General features: G+C 35.8%; 3 protein-coding genes across 5 annotated transcripts; 2 read left to right on the top strand and 1 right to left on the bottom strand.

Moving 5' to 3' along the window:
* The first annotated feature begins 278 nt into the window (after window positions 1-278).
* On the top strand, window positions 279-2,118 carry gja12.1 (gap junction protein, alpha 12.1). The gene is made up of 2 exons (XM_027155470.2): window positions 279-484; window positions 855-2,118. The coding sequence occupies exon 2, from the start codon at window positions 949-951 to the stop codon at window positions 1,636-1,638; it is 690 nt and encodes a 229-aa protein (XP_027011271.2). The 5' UTR covers window positions 279-484; window positions 855-948; the 3' UTR covers window positions 1,639-2,118.
* Window positions 2,119-3,208: 1,090 nt separating this feature from the next.
* Window positions 3,209-5,332, bottom strand: gja12.2 (gap junction protein alpha 12.2). 3 transcript variants are annotated; one of them, XM_027155468.2, is made up of 2 exons: window positions 5,230-5,332; window positions 3,209-4,883 (listed from the first exon to the last, which is right to left on the bottom strand). In XM_027155468.2, the coding sequence occupies exon 2, from the start codon at window positions 4,871-4,873 to the stop codon at window positions 4,166-4,168; it is 708 nt and encodes a 235-aa protein (XP_027011269.1). In that variant the 5' UTR covers window positions 4,874-4,883; window positions 5,230-5,332; the 3' UTR covers window positions 3,209-4,165. The 3 variants fall into 3 exon arrangements, with proteins under 3 accessions (XP_027011269.1, XP_027011270.1, XP_047657663.1); XM_027155469.2 differs by having other exon boundaries at window positions 5,173-5,311; XM_047801707.1 differs by having other exon boundaries at window positions 3,209-4,890; window positions 5,237-5,284.
* Window positions 5,333-7,694: 2,362 nt separating this feature from the next.
* LOC113648323 (gap junction Cx32.2 protein-like) lies at window positions 7,695-16,760 on the top strand. Its single transcript, XM_027155465.2, has 2 exons — window positions 7,695-7,887; window positions 9,685-16,760. Exon 2 carries the CDS (start codon window positions 9,714-9,716, stop codon window positions 10,509-10,511), a length of 798 nt encoding a protein of 265 aa, XP_027011266.1. The 5' UTR covers window positions 7,695-7,887; window positions 9,685-9,713; the 3' UTR covers window positions 10,512-16,760.
* The last annotated feature ends 538 nt before the right edge of the window (window positions 16,761-17,298 follow it).

The raw sequence follows: 17,298 nt of genomic DNA, 5'->3' as shown, positions 1-17,298 counted from the left end.
AAATAAATAGATAAATAAATAAATAATAAAAAAGAAATATACATTGCTAGGTTTAATACGGTTTAAAAAACATCCCAAAAATGCAGCATTATGAATTATAATTAGGCTACATTATGAATGCTAAAAAATATTTTTTTTTAGCCTAAAAGTTACTTATTAGACTAAATAAATCTTTTGATTATGTGTCATTCGAATACATTGTGATTGATATTTAAATGTAAACATTTTTGGAATCCAGAAACAGATCGGATTTACCGACGTCCCACTAAAGAACACGTCCCGGGTTTAATGATTGATCGTTTACCGCACCAAATGACTGTCACAATCTTCAGCATGCGAGTAAATGATCATCTGTAGAACTGAAGAGCGACGTGACAGGAGTTCGATAACACCGTAAATTAAAGGTCAGGTTTAAACGCCCATCCTGTTGGTTTTTTTTTCTTTATCCATTCATTCACCACTCTTGCATGTAGCATATCCCAAGGTAGGTAAACAGCTTAATTTTTCATAAAACACTGATCTTTCATGTGTATCTAAGCCATATGGATATTTTCTCAACTATAAACTATAAATGTTTAAGATTTAAAGTGTTGAATCTGTAAATGACTTAATTATTATATTCATTATTTTTTTATGTTTCTTTTTAATTGGTTACAAAATGCTACTAAGTGCCATTTTTTTGTAATAAATATCTTGTATTATTAATTCATTAATTAAGTTAACATGCACTATTTTGTAATTTTTCGATTTTTTAATTTTGTAATTTTTAGTATATAAAGGATTATATACTGTTTTAAACCATAAAATTGTGTAAAGGCCTATTTCAGCAGATTGTTTGTGCTCTCCTTTGCCAGGTTGAAACTGAACCTTGGACTTTTGAGTTTTGTCCTGACCACAAACGCAGTGCGAGGGTGAAATTTTCCTTTCTTCAACCAGAAAAGTCTGAGAATGGGTGAATGGGGATTTCTGTCCAAGCTTCTGGATAAGGTGCAGTCGCACTCCACTGTCATCGGGAAGATATGGATGACGGTGCTCTTCGTCTTCAGAATCATGGTGATCGGTGCTGGCGTGGACAAAGTGTGGGGGGACGAGCAGAGTAAAATGGTGTGCAATACCAAACAACCTGGTTGTACCAATGTGTGCTATGATCACGCGTTTCCCATTTCCCATATCCGCTTCTGGACCATGCAGATCATCTTCGTGTCCACTCCGACGCTCATGTACCTCGGCCACGTCATGCACATCCTCCACAAGGAAAAGAAGCTCGGGAATTATCTCCAGAAAAAAACCAATGGTGAGGAAAACAAGCAGCCCAAATCCAATGACAAGATAAAGGTGGAAATTAAAGGTAACTTATTGGCTAGCTACCTGACCAGCGTGATCTTCAAGATCTTGCTTGAGGCAGCATTTATAGTAGGGCAGTACTATCTGTACGGTTTCGTGATGGTCCCTAAAATTGTATGCACTCGATACCCGTGTCCCTACACTGTAGAGTGCTTCATGTCTCGTCCCACCGAGAAAACCATCTTCATCATCTTCATGCTGGCTGTCTCCTGCGTGTCTTTGCTGCTGAACGTTATAGAGATGTTCTACCTGATCTGCTGCAGAAGACGTAATAAATCGAGAATAAGCTCGTAAGGAAAGCGTCTTATTCTAAACGGACAAAATGCCAAGAAGAAGAAAAAGAATAAGAAATCTATTTAAAAATTCATTTCGTCTAGCCATCCACTGATTTTTATTTGCTTATATTTCTAGAAAATTGTTCTGATTTTAGTTTAAGAATTTGTTTACTTCACTGTGCACATTTATTTTTGCTTTTCAGACTTTGCAGACATGTTTGTTTTATAGTAAAGAATCCTTACATTTGAAATAAGTGTTTTTTTTTGTATAAAATGCATATTAAGTATTATCTGTTTCATTCAGCATTATTTGACTTCACCAACATGGTTCTGTAAGGAATCTATAGAGATTTAACAGTTCCATATTTATCATTTTATCCTTTAATATACTCTATTTGTATGTAATCCTGGAACAAACCCTCTGAAAGACTGTTTTATATATATAACTTTTTTTTTCATGTACCATTGAATGAAACAATAAAAGGATAAGACTGTGGCATTCATTGAAAATGAATTTCTTATTGGAATTAAGCATGACGTAGATGTGATTTTTCTTGACTTTTTCTTCATTCTACACAATTTATACAGGTCTCCTATGGGTTGAATGTCAGTGAACCACTGAAGCCAATGAGACAGTTAGTGTGGTGATGGGGAGCTGAATCAGGTTGATGTGATGGAGGATTTTGTGATAGCTGTGTAGATTTGGAGCTTGTGACAGTTTATAGATGTTATGACAGGATGTTAAACCTTTAATTATTTCTTTAAGAAGACATGTACATGTAAATATAAACGTCTGATGATACAATCCCTGGTTGTGGTTATGACGGCAGAGTAAATAATTAAATCCGACAGTGATGAAGTCGTTCTTGTACTGTACCTACGAATTAAAACATCAAAACTGTTGCTTTAAATAAGACTAAAAAAGCTTAATATATCGCAAATTTGCCATAGGCCATTTGCCAGAGAAAATGCTGCTTATTTGGAACAAACAGTGACCTCATATTTGACTCATAATGAACTCATGCCAGGACAAAACAGAGGAAATTAAGAGAAAGAAAATTCTGAAGCAACAGATGGGAAACTAAATATCTAGAATAACACTCAAGTGACAGACCTCAGTTACTGAAAATGCATATTAGACCAAGAAAGACAGACAAACAGGCAGGCAGGCAGACAGACAAGCAGAGAGACAGGCAGAGAAACAGACAGGCAGACAAACAGACAGACAGACTTTTCTTTCTTTTTTAAATCACCGTTAGTGCATCTAACAGGAGGACCCTAATATGAGAGCTGTACTTTGATCAATTGTGGTTGTCTGGCGCCTCCTAGTGTTAGAAACCATCAATAATGCCAATGAATTAAGCTCAGAAAAAGAACATCCAGCTAACAAAATATGCTTTTAAATTTAAAATTTATATCATGAATATATATATATATATATATATATATATATATATCTATCTATATATATATATATAGTTTATATATATATATATATTCACACACACACACACACACACACACACACACACACACACACACACACACACACACACACACACACACACAGAGAAATGCAGCAACTTGTATTTCTTTAAATCTTTCATTTAATTGGTAAATTAATAAATGTTTTGAATTACATAATACATTTTAAATTAAAATTTAGTGTACTATGATATTGATAGAAGGTGTGTAAAAAAATCAAGAAAACAATGATTAATAAAATATCAGTTGGAGTGAATGTGATAAAAAAAGTAAAAAATGAATGTAATAACAAAATTAGGATTTATTCACGAGTCACGAGTCAACTCTTTCATTTGACTCTTTCAAGTGAATTTTGGAGCTACTACAGGCAAGAGACATTTCTTTTGTTTTTGTACATGTAGGTAATAATGTTATTCATGCAGTGTAATACAATCAAACATACTTCCATAGAAACCTCTTTTCAAAATGTGAGCTGGTTCATTAGGCATGTTTTTGACTCTCAGCTGAGTGCATGACTCTCAGTGCTGCATGTTAAAAACCTACTTCATGCAGTCAAGTATAGTCGAGAAGAATAATCGCTTACATAAATAGATTTATATAGTCAAAAGTGTCAATTCTTATAGGTGACCTTAAACAAATGATTCCCTGAATCACTTAATAACAAACAAAAAAAAGAATAAAAAGAGAATCTCCATCACATACTTATGTACTCAGGTGTATTAGAGGAGACTATTCGATTATTTAAATATATCCTGTGAAATTCAATTCAACTCCTGTTTCGATAATAAGTAGTTTTTCGATTCATATTTGTGACCTGAGACAAATGACTCACTGAATCACTAAAAAGAATCAGAATTCAATAATCACTAAGAATAAGGGACATAAATGTCAAAATGATTAGTCTTGCACCATATTTTGTTATGTTGTTGTCCTTTAAGGCATGACAGTATGACATATTTAGAGTTCTGTACCTATTCAGTACAATAATTATTATAATTGTCTTGGTGTAGTCACACCATTTATTCTCCGAGTAGTGCATTATAACTCATTTCCTTTTCATTTCAAAAATGTGTCTCTTTAGTATCATATTTATGTTCAGGTTGCTTTTTACACATAGAAGCCCGACAGATCAGATAAAAAATCTCTGCTATATTCAATAACAATGACACACACGCTACGACCAGCATGAACAAGATGAAGATGGTCTTCTCGGTTGGACGTGATATGAAGCACTCGATGGCATGAGGACACGGAGCCTTGTTACATATTACCTTGGGTTGGATCACAAAGCCATAAATGAAGTACTGAGCCACGATGAAGCCTGCTTCAAAAAAAATGGTCATTAATAGACAAGAAACATAGATGCGCAGGAGATTCCCTTTGTATTGAAGCTTTCCTCTGGCATCTGTGTATTTGGGGAGTTTGGTTCCTTCATTCTGAGCACACTTCTGCCTCAGTTTGTCCTCTTTATGGATCACATGCAGGGCATAGCCCAGGTAGACCAGCGTCGGTAAGGTCACGAAGATGATCTGGAGAACCCAGAAGCGACTGTGAGAGATCGGAAACTCATTATCGTAGCACACGTTCTTGCAGCCTGGCGTATTTGTGTTGCACACCATGTTGGACTGCTCGTCCCCCCAGACTTTATCGACTCCTCCAAGCACCATGATCCGAAAGATTAAAAGCACCGTCAACCAAACTTTACCGATGTTTGTGGAGTGCGATTGCACTTTGTCGAGTAGCTTGGAGAGAAAACCCCAGTCGCCCATGGTTTTTCAGCTGAAGACAGAGGAAGGAACAGTTAAGCAGTAGAAAGGGAAATGAGAAAAAAAAAAAAAAAAAACACATGAAGTGTTCAGTTCAATTCAAATTTCATTTATTTCTACAGAACTTAAAAATAGATGTTTTACATCTTTTACAGTCTAATACAGATGCAGAATTAGATCAAGCTATATGTTTATCTAAATTATCTTATACTTCCAAATGTATGTACAGATAGATATAAGAAATCTGGAGAATCAAAATTAATATTAAAATATTCTTTCTACCAATATAATAAAGAACAAACCTAATTTAGTTGTCAAGGTTGAAGAAATTCTGAAATGTTTATTCTGGTTGTTTTTACCTGAAGAAGTTTAGGCAGCACACCACAAATTTCCAAAGTACGAAGATGATCTGACATCAAATTTCCTTTAGATCGGAGTGTCAGCACAGTCAGTGACCGCCCACAAGCATCACGCCTAAGAGAATCATTATTTCACAATACACACACACACACACACACACACACACACACACACACACACACACACACACACACACACACACACACTTCTCTATCTATCATCTAAAAACCATATAAGGACTGTGCATTTATATCATTATTAATGCAACCAGTTAATGCTTTGTGCACCTAAATCTACCTCTAAACTTATCCTCTTCTCTCTCTCTCTCTCTCTCTCTCTCTCTCTCTCTCTCTCTCTCTCTCTCTCTCTCTCTCTCTCTCTCTCTCTCTCTATCTCTCTTATGATAAATAATTTTTAGGAAGGCAAACATCATATATTTCTATCCATGTTGAGACATTTTCATTAGGTTGAAAGGTTGTAGATTTTACCAATGCCAGGTTCAAATGGTTGGCATTATCATATCCTTTCAGCTACAGTATTTAGGTGTGGCTGTTCTCTTGTGTTACTGTCCTGTACAGTATGTCATATGCCCTTGTCCATGGTGCTGATGTTTGTCTGGCAGTCCAGGTGTAAAGATAAGCTTTGTGCAAGATCAGCACCACAGCACAAAAATCACTAAAGAGAAAGTGAGGATCTCATGGCAATACTGTACACCATACACATGGGATGTAGTAGCCCAGTGGTTAAGATATTGGACGATTGATCAGAAGGTTGTGAGTTTAAATCCCATCTCTACAAAGCTACCACTGCTGGGCCCCTGAGCCCTTCAAGTGCTCAGTTGTATAAAAAAAAAAATAAATATAAGGATGTCTGCCAAATGCCATAAATGTAATGAAAGTATATCAGCATAGCACACACACAAGAGCCAGAAAATTTGTTTCAGAGTTTCATAAGAAACTCAGAAAGATTACAGTCTGTAATTTTTTTTGTTTGTTTTGATAACCTTCCTTCTGTCTTTCCTGATATTAGAAATCAAGGCTTTAAGAAAATGTATGTTAATGTTCTCTTGGACTGTTCAGGCTACACAACAGCTATCTCACATACGCCACAAACCAGTCAAAGCAAAGAAAATGCTTTGTTTTAAGTATTGTGCAACATCCATTAAACTGCTTCTCCTTTTTCTTTAGAAATGTGTTAAGTGTCAGAAGAACTAATACGTGCTTCACAATCATATCTCTTACAGTGTCAGTAAATTGAGCAGACATGTAATGGCGAAATGAACAGGCAGTGTAGGAGTAAGATTTGGACCATAGCTTGACCTCAAAAACAGGCTGTGTCAAAAGCAGATCTGATTTAATCATTCAGATCGACTCCAGGTCAGCAAACTTCAGTTAAGGCAAAGGGTCAATGGCCCTTCAACTAGCCATTCAGTAAAATTCATGGACACCATGAATTAAACCTGATTTCATGTGTAAAAAAAGGGAATTGAGGAGTATGCAAACTAAGGTCAAGTGAATAACACTGATTATTATCTCTTCATCACAGTGCCTGTTATTGGGTGGGATATATTAGGCAGTAAGTGAGCATTTTCTTCTCAAAGTTGAGGTGTTAGAAGTAGGAAATATGGGCAAGCCAAGGATTTGAGCGAGTTTGACAAGGGCCAAATTATGATGGCTAGACAACTGGATCAGAGCATCTTCAAAACTGCAGCTCTTCAGGGGTGTTCCCAGTTCGCAGTGGTCAGTAACTATCAAATGTGGTCCAAGGAAGAATAATGGTGAGCCTGATTGACATATATGGTTAATGATGGTGGTGAATAATAACGTCATCTTTAAACACACACAGCAAATTTCTGTTGTTGAATATTCTGGAGTTAGACATGGGAGATTATGGGAGATTGTTTTCTAACTTAAACTCTAAGGCCATGTAATATTTTGTGTTCGTGTAACATATAAAACTGCAGACTAGGTTTATTTGTTAATGTCCGAACAAGCAGATAGGAGATCATGGCGAATCCTGGGTATTGCTGATTAGACCAGTTGATGGAAAGGATGTTTTTGTGACATAAGGTTTTAGCCTTGATGGAAGATTGTGTCCATGGTGAGCGTTTGATTAGTGATTATTAAGTATTACATTTCTGGTTTCAATGCACACATTTCAAGTGTGTATTAATATCTTATGCAGTCAGTCGCTCTGAAACAAAAACAATAAATAAATATCCCTTATGAGAAAAGTGTATGCCTTAGAAACAGTACACAGAAGACTGTAGTGTGTAATCGGAAAAAAGAGTTCATGGAAGTGAAATTTGATGACTGCTGCCTTTAGTGTGTCTCATGTCTCATTTGCTCCTATCTAGTGCTACAGTAATAATCGTATGTGGTGACAACGGTATGTGTTATAATTTGGGTGTGTACCTTTATTTTGCAATTTAATGATGAAAGAAATGATTAAAAGCTAGTCGAGAAATGAGCAAAAGACATGTGAGCATGTCCAGCTGACCAATGACACAGATGATGAGGAGATGTTTTGGTTGTCAGACATTAACAAACAAAGACATAGGAGAAATGAAAGTAGGATCGAGCGTCTAGCTAAATCAGGAACACACACTCATAGAACACACATTTGAAGATCACACACTTGACGCAACACTGCTCCCGGTGAGTTTTATTTTTTTTTTTCACGTTACAGCATCGTTTAATGTGCTGAGTTTTACAAATCCTTAGAATTATCCATAGAAGTTAAGTTTAATATGGACACAATGAGGACACAATTCTATAATAAGTACAAAGATTATAACATCAATATGATCATTAATAGTTCTTTAAACTTTAAGCATATATGCACTCAACTGTTTTTTTTATTTAATAATTTTCATTTTTAATTTGAGTGAATTAACAATTTCTGATGAGAATAAGATTTCTTTCTTTCTTTCTTTCTTTCTTTCTTTCTTTCTTTCTTTCTTTCTTTCTTTCTTTCTTTCTTTCTCTTATTTAATTCTAAACACATTTTGAGTGTCTATGCTTCTTCTCATCATTTTTCTACATTAATTATTAGCATTATACATAATTTCCCAAATCCTTGATAACCCAAATGAACTTCTGCATGAATTATAATCCTGTCTCGATATTTTTCTTTAAAGTGCCACAAAAAAACATACCATTTATGGTAAAATGTGAACCAAGGAAACATGAGTATATGAGCTACCTTACACACACCGTTATTCTCCACTTTTAGCTGAAATCTCATAGTTTTGACTAATTATGTTTGTATGAAAATTCATTCGGGTGATAGAATATGTAGAAAGATCCATTTTTGATGTTTAAAAAAAATCTGTTTCTAACTCGGAAGTGTCATGACGTGCATTTATTTAGTAAGAGGAATAGAAACTGCATAAATATGCAATTCCTGCAGTGTCCCTCAAAAGATTATTTTTTAAGAAAGTTTAGAAAGTTCTTAACAGAGATACTTTAGGACCAGGATTAAACTACTAGGTGGAAATATCCATACCCTTATGGGTGGGAAGAGACTTTGTAGTTACTCTTAAAGTTACTAGATCCAGAGCTTTTTAGGCTTTAACTCCAAATTGCTTCATAACATACCGTTTAACTGAAGAAGGCGGAATGCACACAACTCAGTACTACAACATACTACACTGTCTATCACTAATAAGACAAGGCTGACCCCTAGAGTCTAATATGATGAGTAGCTACATAGTACTATTCAAATTTTGCCACGTTTGAGGAATTTATGCAGGCAAGACTCAAGCTGCATGAAATGTTTATTAACATGAATTTGTTTGCGCTGTGGAAATGTTTTTCTTGCTTGATAAATTCTTCATTTTGGACCTACTTTCGGACAACTAAATCTACACAGATGCAGGGATAGTCCTGGATGGCCAAGTTTCAAGGCTGCATGGTTTATTCTAGAAAACTTAGTTATTAGTGGGTGAAAAATTTATCTGAATTGATGTAGAGAAATCAGAAATCACTTTGCTAGCTTTTTTACACATTAGTCTAAAAGTCACAATCAATTTATAATCCGGACTTTCACTCGTTGTATTATTAATATGTTAATAAAATGATCTGATTGTTACAGCTCTAATTAAAACTCATTTTTTAAAATAATTCACCAAATTTAGGACCCACTTAAAAAGATCATATTAACTCATAAAGACTGTAATTGTGTTCAATGTGATGCTTTAATTTTCCTATGATTTCTATGATTTTTGGGAAAGAATTCAGTCTGATTTCATTCAATGTAATTAAATTTTTTATTTTTCCTTCTGAAAAAATAGCTACAATAGCTACCATGCAGTATATTGCTAGTATGATATAGGTACTGGTGGACAATTCGCATATAGTAAGTAAGAAGGTAGATAGTAAGAAGTTGTAGAATAAAATAATACTTGGTTCATTTCTTCTACAATATAATATAAATATTTCCTGTTCTTCTAGAGTAAATCTGATCATCAGTATCAATTACAATGGGAGACTGGGGATTTCTGTCCACATTACTGGACAAGGCGCAGTCCCACTCTACTGTCATTGGCAAGATCTGGATGAGCGTCCTCTTCATCTTCAGGATCCTTGTTCTGGGCGCAGGAGTTGAGAATGTATGGGGAGACGAGCAATCTGATTTAGTTTGCAACACTAATACACCGGGTTGTGAGAACATCTGCTACGACTGGATGTTCCCCATCTCTCAGGTCCGCTTTTGGGTCATGCAAATCATCTTCGTGTCCACTCCAACCCTGCTGTACCTAGGACACGCTGTCCACGTCATCCACCAGGAGAACAAGCTTAGAGAGCTGTGCAAAACCAAACACTCAGTCATGACACCAAAATACACAACCGAAAGCGGCAAAGTCCGAATCAAGGGCAGGTTGCTGTGGAGCTACTTTACTCAGCTGTTTTTTAAAATTATTCTAGAAGTAGCTTTCATCACTGGCCAGTATTACCTGTATGGAATTATAATGATACCTAGATTCATATGTAATGACATCGTCTGCCGCATGCCCACAGAGTGCTTCATGTCCAGACCCACAGAGAAGACCATCTTTAACATCTTCATGCTTGTGGTTGCATGTGTTTCCCTGGCCTTAAACGTACTAGAAGTGTGCTATTTGCTTTGCTGTGGGGTAAGACGACGGCCAAAATATGAAGGAGCGGTGCGCTACCATACACGACCCAATCTGCCACAATTGGCTGAAATTAGCCAGGAAGCTGCAGAGTGCATTAAGCAAAACGGTTTGAACGGAGACTTGGAGAAGCGCTGGGCATAGAGGAGACATACAGCTGCTGAAGAAATACATCTGAAAAATGACATACATACACTCTATAAAACCCATTTTAGATTTATTCTGAAACTCAGCATTGGGTTTGATTGACTATGGCAGCATGGCTTGTTTAAATATAACAAGATATGGGAAAGATTTTAACCATAGTGTGATGGGTTGATTTGTTTAACTAAAAGTTTGGGCAGAAACAATAGTTTTTATAGTTTTTACAATGTTTTTATTTTTAATCAGCACAAAAGTAGCTTCACACAGCACTTTTTATTTATTTACTACAAAAGCAGTCTGATTGAAGTTCAACACAGTAACTTAGTGTCTATTTTAAAATTGTAGAATAAGCTACGAGCTTAAAAAACACAAGACTAACATTAATCTAACTTCCGTACTAGCCGGTAATACCTCTTTGATCCTTTTATAAATAGCTAGATGCAATGTAGCGGTAAACTTGTTAAATTAATTTAACTGCAAATTAACATATTAAATCTGTGTCATTTTCACCTTGAATAACATTAGAATGCTTTTTTTTGCCAGTAGTGTAACATGCCATGCAGACAAGCAGTGTTAAAAGTGTTATTGCTTTCGTAACATATCCACTTTATAAGTTAACTTACATTTCTTGCAGTCGCAGTTCATTTCTTTTACTTGCAGTTTTTTTTCACAACAATGGAAAATTCCAGAATTTTGATAATGAATGGCACAAATGTTTTTTCCTTTCAGTTCTGCAAGTCTAAACCACAAGTTAAACCTAGCAAAACAACCCATCACTTTTTAGAGTGTAACATATGAATATAATTTTTTTTAATTTAGTTTAATACATTATCGTGAATTCGCAATTCTGTACATCATGACTGCACAGTTAAGCTGACTGTACTAAGTGTATAAATGACTACATAATCTTCCAGTCATTTATAAATTCATAGACTATATAATACTTTCTGTGCATGATTGTCCTTGTATTTAAGTAATGCTAAAGCCTTTTTATGTGTAGTATAATAAATTCAGTTTACATAAAAAACTATGCCTTGTCTTGTGTAATAAATCAGTGTCAGGAGTTTATTGGATAGAAACAGAATAAAAAAATGTGAAGTATAAAGTTTAAAATCAAGTTAGTATTTATCTCTACTATTTATTTAACATATATCCATTATGATCAAATTGGAAGAAATGGTGGTGAGGAAAAACTCCCTGAGATGATATAAGGAAGAAAACCTTGAGAGGAACCAGACTCAGACATGAACCTCATCCTCATTTGGGTGACACTGAACAGGAAATAATATAAATGTAATGTAAGCAATTTACAGGATTTTTTTTTACAGGTTTTTAAGGTATATCGCAAAGATCCAGAGAGAGAAAAGTGGAGTATGGATTATTTAAAGGTATACAAAGGAAAAAGAAAAAGAAAAAGAAAAAGAGGATATGTTCCAATGCCTGGATTTTTAACTGTTTAAAATGAGTTGTGTGCCGAATCAAAGCATGGTGTCGACTCTCAACTGGCTGGGAAATTCATTTAATGGGAGTCAAGATCATATGGCAAGTGTAACAGCCTCTCACTTTAATTTTTTCAAGCTGGTAATAAAAAAACTCTTAAAAGTGAGGAAATTTTGACAAGCGACTCACTTTTTCCGCCGTTTATCTAGCAAGTTTTTTAAATAGTTTGTTTGCTGGAGTTTTTTCCGTATAAATACAATGGATTCAAAAAGTTTTCAGACTTCATTGTTGTTACTGTATGTAGAAATAACTGATTAGTCATTTTATCCATTATTTACATTTACAGCATTTGGCAGACTCTCTTACCCAGAGTGACGTTCAAATGTGCTTTTAAGTCTCTATCATTTTTTTTTTTTAAATACACACATACAACAAATAGGGGATAAAGTGCTAGTTCAAGTATTTCATGAAGAAGTAAGTCTTCATCTGTCGTTTGAAGATATCCAGTAACTCAGCTGTTCCTGACATCTAGATGTTCATTCCACCACCTCGGTGCCAGAACAGAGAAGAGTCTTGATGTGTACCTGCTTCTTACCCTGAGAGATGGTGGGACCAGTTAAGCCAGGGTTTCTCAACCTTTTGCAAGCTGGGCCCTCCTCAAAGCAGGTTAATTGGAGTTGGGGCCTCCCTCACATCAGAAAGCTTTGAAGGTATGATGAAGCATATCTGCAGCTTTTTTGTAGCTGGTGGTGCGTCTAGAGACTAGACTGGAGTGAATGGAGAGCTATGTCGTGAGTCAATTTAAATGCAGTGATTTATTTTTGTGTGAGAAAAAGTGAAGAAACATTTTCCATTTACACCCCGCTCTGTAAACCAGGGAGGGAATGGCGGCGGCCATGCGCATTTAAAGCCTGGACGCCGAGGGGTGTGTCTCTCCTCTCTGCTCTGACTGCAGCACGAGGCTACTGAGAGACTGACCGCTTATGAGTGCTTTTGTACGGGAGAGGGGCTCACGGCAGCACCCGCTGCTCGTTGAGCACAGTAGGCCTAACTGCAGAGTGATTTGTGCTTTCGAGTCTCCAAACACCACAAAAGTCTCCAAAAAATCCAGTAAAAGTCACTGGATTTGTCGCTTTTGACAAAAAGCGGGGAACAGAGAAGAATACTGGTCACTAACTTGAGAAGTAACAGTCACCGGTTCAGAAACTATTTCAGGTAAAATTCTCAGTTTCCAAATATACATGATGTAATGGGACATGAATTACCTCCATACCAATACCTTGAATTAAGACATCACTACCTGCATAAGAGGCTTCAGAAAACGGTAGAGTACTTTCTAACACACATGTCTGTGCCAAACTAGTATCTCTCAGTACTCTTACAGACTGTTTTACATAACCAGTACCTAATGAGACATAACCTAAACATACAAAGGATCTAACCATTGTCTCAATGAGGCAGTGACTCTCAGAGATGCTTTTTGAAACCGCTACTGCATTAACCTTTTTAATCTCCGCGCGCTGCTTAGTTTGCTTCCGCTTGATCACGGGGCAGTTGGCAATGACATGACCCAGCTCATGACAACAGAAACAGGTATGAGACCCAGATGAGGGATCAGCCATGGTTTTTATATGGAAAAAAACTCTTTACAACAAACTATTTAAAAAACTCTGAGCTTACTAGATAAACGGCAGAGAAAGTGAGTCGCTTGTCAAAATTTCCTCACTTTTTTATTACCAGCTGTGAAAATTAAAGCTATGTTTTTTCCACTAGTGGCAGCAGTGGTTCATGACATAGTCTCGAACAAAATCACGGTGAGAGGCTGTTACGCTTGCCTTATGATCTTGGCTCCCATTAAATGAATTTCCCAGCCAGTTGAGAGTTGACACCATGCTTTGATTCAGCACACAACTCATTTTAACAGTCCAGGCATTGAAACTTTTTCTTAACCTTTGTACACCTTCAAATAATCCATACTCCACTTTTCTCTCTCTGGATCGTTGCGATATACCTTAAAAACCTGTAAGAAAGTCCTGTAAATTGCTTACATTACATTTATATTATTTCCTGTTCAGTGTCACCCAAATGAGGATGAGGTTCACGTCTGAGTCTGGTTCCTCTCAAGATTTCTTCCTCATATCATCTCAGAGTTTTTCCTCACCACCGTCACTTCCGACTTGATCATAACGGATATATGTTAAATAAAGAGATAAATACTAACTTAATTTTAAACTTTATACTTCACATTTTTTTATTCTTCTTTATACTTCACATTATTTCTGTTTCTACCCAATAAATTCCTGACACTGTCTGATTTATAACACAAGACAAGGCATAGCTTTTATTTAAACTGAATTTATTATGCTACACATAAAATGGCTTTAGCATTACTTAAATACAAGGAAAATCATGCACAGAGAGCATTATAGAGTCTATGAATTTATAAATGACTGGAAGATTATGAGTATAGTCAGCTTAACTGTGCAATCATGATGTACAGAATCGCTAATTCACGATGATGTATTAAACTACATAAAAAAAATTATATTCCTATGGTACACTCTAAAAACTGAAAGGAAAAAAAACATTTGTGCCATTCATTATCACAATTCTGTAATTTTCCACTGTTGCAAAATAATCTGCAAGTAAAAGAAATGAACTGCGACTGCAAGAAATGTAAGTTAACTCATAAAGTGGCTACACAGCAAAAACATCAGTGTTATTTCAACTCCCATAGTGTTAAATTTAACACTTTCCCAGAATTTATATAATTGATACCAGTTCAGAGTTAAATTAACACTTTGGATAGTGTTAATATTTTAACTCCATAATAGTGTTAAAAATGTAACACTCAGAGTGTGGTTTCTTAACACGTTTAAGAGTATTTTTTTTTACACTAAACATGTGTTATTCCTTTTCACTGTGGGTGTTAATTCCTAACATTCACAGTGTTATTTTATGACAATTTAAAGTGTATTTTTAACTCTATATCGTGTTACTCCCTTACTCTTAAAGTGTTAACTTAGATCATTCAGTGTTATTAACACTTTACAGAGTATTCATGACAGTTGTGTTACATTCAATGTTCTGAAAATGCTTTTTCACTACAAGAAAAAGAGAAACATATGAAGAATTCAACTTTTATAATAAAGACAAAAATATCCAAGCACCATACAACTTGAACTCCATGCACATTTACAGAGAAAATAATGGTACAATATAAAGGCTGTCATCTCTACCATAAGCACTTTGTAAGTCAAAAGGCTCGTAAATTTGAAACATTTGAGCATGTTCATGTCATTCAAAAGTTTTGCCCGCAACTCACAAACTCTTGGAGACTCATCTGTTGTGGTAACATCAATGTTGTATGTATGGATGGATGTATGTATGGTTGTTGTATGTATGGATGGATGTATGTATGGTTGTTGTATGTATGGATGGATGTATGTATGGTTGTTGTATGTATGGATGAATGGATGTATGGTTGTTTACCCACTCTTTCCTGTACATATTCATTGATGCTGCAGCATGAATAAAAAAAGAAAAAAATATTATAAATCTGTACACCTTCAAGTGAATCTGGTACCTGCTGGTCCATGTTAATGTAATAGACTTTGTAAACTGCCCCTGTGATTTGAGATTTGCTTCACTGCAAAAAACATTCCTCCCAAATAATTGGGACATACTGGTCAGTAATACCCATTCATTTGAAAGTAACTAGACTTGCTACGATAGTCGGTGTTACCGGTGTTCAGCCGCAACACCGGTTACGTGCACTTTTTGACACACGTTTTGATTTTGTATAGTAATAAAAATCATTTAGTTCGGTTAGAACTTACACTACAATTAAAAACTGTACATGTCTGCTCCATGCAGTGTGAGGCATAATGAGGCATAATAGTGTACCTTATGAAAGTGCACCGTTTTGTCCACTGCATCACTTGGACATATTTTGGTCCTCTTCCGTCCAGCTGTGGATGACAAGAGATAGAGAAGCAGCATAGAAGCGATGTCACTGTCCCAGTCTATCAGGAGGAAAAACAAGGCATTTGGAAATCCTCTATCAGGAGGAAAAACAAGGCATCTGTACGTCTTTGTGGGTCATGTACTTGGTCCTGACGGTGTTGAAACATTATCTTCATCTTCTGAAATACACTTGCTTCATCAGGAGAGTGAACAAGAAATGAAATGCAGGCATCTCCATCAAGCTTCTGAGGCAGTGTGGTCGCTGATCTTCGGCGCTTTGGTCCTTGTGCTTGATGCACTGAGGCTTCCTCGACTGGCCGTTTTCCTGAAGTCCTGGAAATGGTTTTGAGGCACCACACTAAATATCCAGTGCCCTTTTCCCCATCATAGAAACTCTCCTGTTCCATTTAAATGAATAAAGACAAATACTCACAAAATGATCTTACATAAAGTGCAGATGCAGCATTGTGAAACAAAAGAACAATTAATTATTTAATAGATTTTCTTTTTTCAAATTAATGTGCTATCATCGATTTTATTGTTGAATTTTGAAATCTTTTCACTTTTATAAGCAACTGTAGTTATTTTATAATGAAAACTACGATGCCAAAGCCCCTTTCTGTAAATCTGGTGCTGTTTTCTTAATATGGTTGTAAAACGTACATAGCCCTTTGGAGAAAAAGGATCCTTCAGTGAGGGAAAGAGAGTAATAATTCCCAGGGCATACTTCTTCTGCTGACGGGAAGGATTCCTACTATAGGGTGAAGAAAGTCAATCTTACTGATTACAGGATTACAGCCTTTTTTTAATATTCCTTTTTAATAAAAACCTTTTTAAATCTTACCTATATATATAATCTTACCTATCGCTCAGTAATATCACTCGCCAATATGTTGACAAGCTGTCTCCGAGTGCGGTGCATTAGTGAATTTCCTGACTTGTACTCTTCAAGAATATCCTCTCCTCCAGGCTTCTTAAGCAAGGCCTTTTCTACCATCTAACAGGAAAAGGAAAAATAAGTTTTAGTGCTCAATTCTTTCTATTAGATAAAATCTTTAGAAAAAACATACCACAACATGTCTGTATAGACTAAGGGTGAAAGTTCAGATGAATGTCAAAAAACAGCAGCGTTATGAAAGGTAAAATTCTAGGAAGGGGCAAATTAATGACATTTTCTTTCATAAAAAAGTGAATTTGGAACCAAATGCTTCTATTAGTGATAATCTCAGTTTAGCATGACACCTTATAATTGATGGTAAATCAAAATGATAAGTCGTTTTTGGCTCTCAATAACCTCCTTTGCTGCCTCTGACATGGAAGCTTCTGTTGCAGAACTGCATGTGTCTTCTTTGCTGGATATATTTCTGCATGAAGCACTCTG

Source organism: Tachysurus fulvidraco, chromosome 16 (assembly GCF_022655615.1).
Source record: "Tachysurus fulvidraco isolate hzauxx_2018 chromosome 16, HZAU_PFXX_2.0, whole genome shotgun sequence".
NCBI lineage: Eukaryota > Metazoa > Chordata > Actinopteri > Siluriformes > Bagridae > Tachysurus > Tachysurus fulvidraco.
The sequence above is the reverse complement of the archived record's forward strand: the minus strand, read 5'-3'. Positions and strand labels throughout refer to the sequence as shown.

What these genes read in the sequence shown, in the direction of transcription:
- gja12.1 (XM_027155470.2), top strand. Translation starts at nt 949, where the DNA reads ATGGGTGAATGGGGATTTCTGTCCAAGCTTCTGGATAAGGTGCAGTCG.
- LOC113648323 (XM_027155465.2), top strand. Translation starts at nt 9,714, where the DNA reads ATGGGAGACTGGGGATTTCTGTCCACATTACTGGACAAGGCGCAGTCC.
- gja12.2 (XM_027155468.2), bottom strand. Translation starts at nt 4,873, where the DNA reads ATGGGCGACTGGGGTTTTCTCTCCAAGCTACTCGACAAAGTGCAATCG.